General features: G+C 45.5%; 1 protein-coding gene across 1 annotated transcript in view; it reads left to right on the forward strand.

Annotated features, from left to right (window-relative positions):
• The first annotated feature begins 4450 nt into the window (after nucleotides 1-4450).
• DBF4B (DBF4 zinc finger B) overlaps nucleotides 4451-7254 on the forward strand; it is a 46884-nt gene continuing 44080 nt past the window's right edge. The window contains 2 exon segments of the mRNA XM_011940106.1: nucleotides 4451-4547; nucleotides 4913-4975. Of these exon segments, the coding sequence (XP_011795496.1) occupies nucleotides 4942-4975 (34 nt within the window). The 5' untranslated portion in view covers nucleotides 4451-4547; nucleotides 4913-4941.

A 7254-nucleotide genomic window follows, 5' to 3' on the forward strand; every position in this document is an offset into this window, starting at 1 on the left:
GAGTCTCACTCTGTCGCCCAGGCTGCAGTGCAGTGGCACAATCTTGGCTCACTGCAAGCTCTGCCTCCCAGGTTCACGCCATTCTCCTGCCTCAGCCTCCCGAGTAGCTGGGACTACAGGCACCTGCCACCATACTCAGCTAATTTTTTTGTGTTTTTAGGTAAGACGGGGTTTCACCGTGTTAGCCAGGTGGTCTCAATCTCCTGACTTCGTGATCTGCCCACCTCAGCCTCCCAAAGTGCTGGGATTACAGGTGTGAGCCACCACACCTGGCCTAAACTACTATTTTTAAATCGCACTGAACATCTAATAAGTACTCCATATGTATTCATGAAATAAATATATCTGCATTCCTTTTTGGTCAACTTTTCTGTGTCATTATTTTATACGTATTTCTTAGGTAAACATCATATAGCTGAACTTCTTTTTTATTCAATTTGAGGCTCAGTCTAACATGGAGGTTAAATACAATTTTTAAATTTAAATTTTGTTGTTATTATTATTTTGAGGCAGGGTCTCACTCTGTCACCCAGGTTGGAGTGCAGTGGCGTGATCTCAACTTACTGCCTCCTCCACCTCCTGAGCTCAGGTAAGCCTCCTGAGTAGCTGGGACTACAGGCACATGCCACCACGCCCAGCTAGTTTTTGCATTTTTAGTAGAGACAGAGTTTCGCCACCTTGCCCAGACTGGTCTCGAACTCCTGGGGTCAAGCAGTGGGCCTGCCTCGGCCTCCCAAAGTGCTGGGATTATAGGCATAAGTTACCACTCCTGGCCTAAATTTAAATTTTAGATTTGGGGATACGTGTGCAAGTTTGTCAAAAGGGTATATTGTATGATGCTGTAATTTGGGCTTGTTGGGGGGTGGGGCGGGGGCGGGGGATGCAGAGTCTGTCTCTGTTGTCCAGACTGGACTGCAATGGGGCAATCACAGCTCACTGCAGCCTTGACCTCCCGGGCTCAAGCGACCCTTTCACCTCAGCCTCTCCAATAACTGGGACCACAGGTGCATACCTAATGCTCAGCTACTTTTTTATTTTATTTCTTGTAGAGAAAGGGTCTCCCTATGTTGCCCAGGCTGGTCTCAAACCCCTGGTCTCAAGTGATCCTCTTGCCTTGGTCTCCCAAGTGGTGGGATTACAGGCATCAGTCACCACACCTGGCCTGGGCTTCTGGTGATCTCATCACCCAGACAGTGAACACATTACCCACTTTCCTCTCTCTAGCCTTCCCTCCTTTTGGAGTCCCCAGTGTCTATTGTTCTCATCTTCATGTCCGTGTGTATACAGGGTTTAGATCCCACTTAAAAGTGAGAACATGCAATATTTGGTTTTCTGTTTCTGTGCTAATTTGCTTAGGAGAATGGCCTCCAGCTGCACTCACATTGCTGCAAAAGAAATGATTTTTTTTTTTTTTTTTTTTTTTTGAGATGGAGTTTCACTCTTGGAGTGCAGTGGCAAGATCTCAGCTCACTGCAACCTCTGCCTTCCAGGTTCAAGCTATTCTGCCTCAGCCTGTAGCTAGGATTACAGGTGCCTGCCACCACACCTGGCTAATTTTTTGTATTTTTAGTAGAGACGGGGTTTCACCATGTTAGCCAGGATGGTCTCGATCTCCTGACCTGGTGATCTGCCTGCCTCAGCCTCCCAAAGTGCTGGGATTACAGGTGTGAGCCACCGTGCTCAGCTGGCTTTTTTTTTTTTTTTCTGAGACAGAAGCTCACTCTGTCGCCCAGGCTGGAATGCAGTGGGATAATCTCGGCTCACTGCAACCTTTGCTTCCTGGGCTCAAGTGATCCTCGTGCCTCAGCCACCCAAGTTGCTGGGATTATAGTTGTGTACCATCACTCCAGGCTAATTTTTGTATTTTTAGTGGAGATGGGGGTTTCACCATGTTAGCCAGGCTGGTCTCGAACTCCTGGCCTCAAGTGATCCACCCGCCTCAGCCTCCCAAAGTGCTGGGATTACAGGTGTGAGCCACCGCGCCCAGCCTCATGTGTGTGACTACTGTACATGGGATCACATTCTTGATTTGGCTCTCAGCTTGAACATTATTGGAGTATAGAAATGCTACTGATTTTTGTGTGTTGATTTTTTTTAATCCTAAAATTTTATTAAAGTGATTTATTGGGTCTAGGAGCCTTTTGGTGGAGTCTTCAGGGTTTTCTAGGTATAGAATCATATCTTCAGCAAACAGAGATAATTTGATTTTCTCTTTACTTATTTGGATGTCTTTTGTTTCTTTTTCTTGCTGATTGCTCTGGCTAGGACTCCCTAAATACATTTATATTTTAAAGTATTTTCATTTTTTAGAGTTGCATAGTGTTGCACAGTATGACTACACCATAATTTATTTAACCTACTGCCCGTTGTTAATCAATATTTTCATTGCTTTTGATCTTTTGGTATTGTAAACAGTGCTGAGGCAGATACCTCTATTAGACAAATTCTTTCACACATGTGAAAAAAGAACATGCTGAACCATCTTGCCTCTTAAAGTTTCTGCTTGGAAGTGATGTCACTTTTTTCTTTTTTCATGAGCCAAAGCAAGTCATATGGCCAATCCTTCGTTCGTTCATCAGGGCTGAGATGTATAAGCTTCCTCAGGGAGGAGTCCCACTGGAAGAGATACCAAGTATATGTACTATATATACCTCTACCAGTGTTTAAAAAATATCACCCTGGGCTGGGCACGGTAGCTCACACCTGTAATCTCAGCACTTTGGGAGGCCGAGGCAGGCGAATCACCTGAGGTCAGGAGTTCGAGACCAGCCTGGCCAACCTGGTGAAACCCCAACGCTACTAAAATACAAAAATTAACTGGGTGTGGTGGCAGGTGCCTGTAATCCCAGCTACTCAGGAGGCTGAGGCAGGAGAATGGCCTGAACCCCAGAGGCAAAGGTTGCAGTGAGCCGAGATCATACCACTGCACTCCAACCTGGGCAACAGAGCAAGACTCCCTCTCAATAAATAAATAGATATAAAAACTATCACTCTGGTTGCTGAATGGAGAATGGATTATATTGGGGAGAGGTAGGAAGCTACTTGGGAGTGGAAGTGAAGAATTGACCAGGTACTTTAGGCAAGAAATGATAGCGGCTTGAACTAGGGTGGTGGTGGTCTGTTTCCAGATGTACTTTGGAGGCAGAGTTAGCAGGATTTGTTCTTGGAGTGGTGATGGGCACAAGGGAGAGTATTGAAAGATAACTTCTAGGTTTTTGGTTTGAGCAACTGGGTGAATGATTGTGACATTTGAGTAAACAGTAACATTTTACTGAGAGGGGAAGACCTGCGGGGAGAACAGGTGGTTTTTTGACAGGGGCAGCGAAACAAATGTTCTGTTTGGAATGTGTTCAGCCTGAGGTGCCTATTAGACATCCAAATTGAAATAGCCAGTAGCCACTTGAATATGTGAGTCTGAAGATCAGACAGGGCAGAGTCACAGAAAATCTGAAGGCATGGCAGAGCTGAATTGTAAAGCCATGGAGCTGGATGAGATCTCCTAGAGAGATAAGGGAGAGGGATAAGGGCTAAAGCGTTAACATACTCCAACATATATAGGTGAACAGTGGCTTTGGATCCAGCAAAGGGGTCTGAGGAGGAACCATTGAGATAAGGCAAAAACTGGTAGAGTGCTGAGTCATGGAAGCAAACAGAAGAAAGTATTTCAAAGAAGGATTAGTTCATCTTCTATAACTTGGATATGATGAGGATAGTATTTGAGACTGTGGAAATCACAGTTGACCTAGATAAGTACAGTTTTAGTGGGGAGGTCCCCAGCTCTCCACTGAATGATCTCTAATTAGGTCAAATTTGATCTCTAATTAGCAAAGTCTAATCAGATGGGTTGAAGAAAAGATTGGATGTGAGGGATAAAGATACGTTTTTTGAGAAGTTTTGTTGGGCAGGTAATAATTGAAGAATGGGAGGGGGACAAAAATGTGAAGATGAAATGATGTGTAAGTGAAATCTTTCACTGCAAATGCTTTGCAGGTGTTAGGATTATTTTGTTATTTAGTATTCAAACTTCTAGGAATTTCAATGCAGCTCAGTGTGAAAAATCACTAAAAAGCGACAACTAGTCCTCAACTTGAGGTTAAAGGGCAAAGCCGTCAAGCTAATGAAGAGCCGAGAAATGAAGAGACGGTTTGAGAAGACGTAGGGGGTGGGGAAACGGAAAGAGGACTTGCGGAACTAATATTGTCCTTCCAAGGACACCGTAGGGCGGATCTCGCAGCTACAGCCTTGTTTTAGGGGCGGAGCCGGCAGGAAATTTAAACTGAAACCGCGGCCGAGGACGCCAGGAGAATGTTGTTGTAGCTGCCCTGGGGTAACCGGGACTGTGGAGTAGGGAAGAGCTCATGGAGCGCGCGAATGTAATACGGAGGCCTCTGATGAAGGAGTACGGAGGCCGAAAAGGAGCCGGCATTTGATGAACGAACCGATAAAGGATACGGATGCCGGGAAGGGGAGAAAGAAAAGCGGAAGGGGTCGTTAATAGTTGAGGCGAGGTGCAGGGTCGTGGAGGGCGCTTAGGAATTGAGCAGCGGGTAGGTGCAGAAGCTGAGGAGGGTATAGGGGCCGGGAAGGAGTCACAGGAGTTGAGGGGACCGAGGAGTGAAGGTGGCACAGGAACGTAGGGGACAACAGCCTGGAGGGAGGTATGGAGATTGAGATGGGCTGGAGGTGGCCAAGAGGTCACGGCCGTTGACTGAGCGGAGTCTGAAAGGAGGCGGAGAGCGTGAGAGACAAGAGCCTGGCGGGAGTCGCGGGATGTAGGTCGGAATGGAGTTGAGTCTTGCTGTTCCCAGGAGTCGCATTTTAACGCGGGTTTTGGGAGACAGTAGTGGGCGGGAGGCATGGAAGGTCGGAGGGTTGGTGAAGATGGTTGAGCTGCTGTTATGTCCTTTCTCAGGAGACGATTGCCTCGAGCTGGAGAGTTCCATGGCTGATAGTAGGCCCCGGGCCCCGGACCTAGGTGGGTAACAAGTCAAAACTAGAGACAGGAGATGAAAATTGCCCCAGGGTCTCTTGGAAAAGACCAAGAAATGTTCGCCCTGTTGGAGTTTTCTGATCGCTCAGTGTTTTTATATACTTATTTGTTCATTTGATTTATTTATTGAGACGGAGGTCTCGCTGTGTTGGCCAAGCTGGTTTCGAACTCCTAGCCTCAAGCAGTCCTCCTGCCTAGACCTCCCAAAATGCTGGGATTACAGGCGTGAGCCACGTCGCCCGGCCCACTTAGTGGTTTTATGTGTGTATGTACGGACGCAGCATCATAGACCGTTTTGGGATTCATAGTAAAGGTCAAGTAAGACTCATGGAGTCAGGATAGAGTGACTTATTAAACTTATAAATTATTACATTCATAGTTGTTTACAATAAAATCTGTAAGTTAAACACTTCTACCTAATTAGGTAAGTATTTTAGCACATGGCACTTCCCTCCATACTTCCCCTTTAGTTAATACCATCCAGTTGGCCGGGCGTGGTGGCTCACGCCTGTAATACCAGCACTTTGGGAGGCCAAGGCGGACGGATCACGAGGTCAGGAGATTGAGACCATCCTGGCCAACACGGTGAAACCCCGTCTCTACTAAAAATACAAAAGATTAGCCGGGTGTAGTGAGGCGTGCCTGTAGTCCCAGCTACTCAGGAGGCTGAGGCAGGAAAATTGCTTGAACCTGGGAGGCAGAGGTTGGAGCGAGCCGAGATTGCGCCTCTGCACTTGGGTGACCGAGCGAGACTGTCTCAAAAAAAATGTTACTTCTGGATTGTTAACAGATATGCCATTGGCTTGTAGCCTTTTAAACAGTAATTCACTTCATTTACTGAGTTTTTTATTCTTAATTCTTCCCATCTCTTGTTGCTTTTCTTTTTTTCTTTCTGTTTCTCTGGAGAACTTCCCTCAAGAGTGTTTTCAAAAGGAGGCTTTGTGTGATAAACTAAGAATATATTTATTTCAGCCTTGTAGTAAAATTTAAGTCAAGATTTTTTTCCTTCAACACATTGAAAAATTACAGTGTTTTCTCTTTGTTTTCTTCAGCATTTCTTTCGTATTCTTGTTGCTTTGTAAGTGACCTGCTTTTCTCATTAAATGTTTTAGATCATGTGAGCCTATAGATTATACTGATGAAAGAAAAAAATATTTTATTTTATTTTATTTTATTTTATTTATTTTGAGACAGAGTCTTGCTCTCTCACCCAGGCTGGAGTGCAGTGGAGCAATCATGGCTCACTGCAGCTTCAGCCTCCCCAGGCTCAAGTGATCCTCTCACCTCAAGACTGCCAGGTAGCTGGGACTAGAGGCACTTACCACCATGCCCAACTAATTTTTGTTGTTATTGTTTGTTTTGTAGAGACGAGGTTTTGCCATGTTGCCCAGGCTGGTCTTCAACTCCTGGGCCCAAGCGATCACCCTGTTCGGCTTCCCAAAGTGTTGGGATTACAGGCATGAGCCACTGCACTCAGCCCAATAGTTTAGATTCTACTTTTTTATATTTGTTCTTAAAATTTACTATAAGATGATTATGTGTGGATTTTAGAGAGTTTTTATTTTCATTTTTATTCCAGTTTGATTTTTTTTTTTTTTTTTTTGAGATAGAGTCTCACTTTGTCACTCAGGCTAGAGTGCAGTAGCGCCATCTCGGCTCACTGCAACCTCCACCTCCCGAATTCAAGTGATTCTCCTGCCTCAGTCTCCTGAGTAGCTGGGATTACAGGACCGCGTCACCATGCCCAGCTAATTTTTGTATTTTTAGTAGAGACAGGGTTTCACCATGTTAGTCAGAACTAGTCTTGAACTCCTGACCTCGTGATCCACCCGCTTCGGCCTCCCAAAGTGCTGGGATTATAGGCATGAGCCACCACACCTGGCCTCCAGTTTGATTCTTTAAAAATTTTTTTTATTATTATTTTATTTTAGAGACAAGAACTTGCTCTGTTACCCAGGCTGGAGTGCAGTGGCACAGTCATAGCTCACTGCAGCCTCAAAGTCCTGGGTGCAAGCAATTCTCCTGCCTTAGCCTCCCAAGTAGCTATGTCTACAGGTCCATGTCTCCACACCTGGCTTCCTGTTTGATTCTTGCTTAAAAGAATCATAGCTTAAAAGGCAGGCCACGTGCAGTGGCTCACAGCTGTAATCCCAGCACTTTGGGAGGCCAAGGTAGGCGGATCACCTGAGATGAGGAGTTCAAGACCGAGTTCAAGACTGAGCCTGGCCGACATGGTGAAACCCTGTCTCTACTAAAACTACAAA

This window comes from Colobus angolensis, unplaced genomic scaffold, assembly GCF_000951035.1.
Source record: "Colobus angolensis palliatus isolate OR3802 unplaced genomic scaffold, Cang.pa_1.0 Scaffold187, whole genome shotgun sequence".
NCBI classification, from domain to species: Eukaryota; Metazoa; Chordata; class Mammalia; order Primates; family Cercopithecidae; genus Colobus; species Colobus angolensis.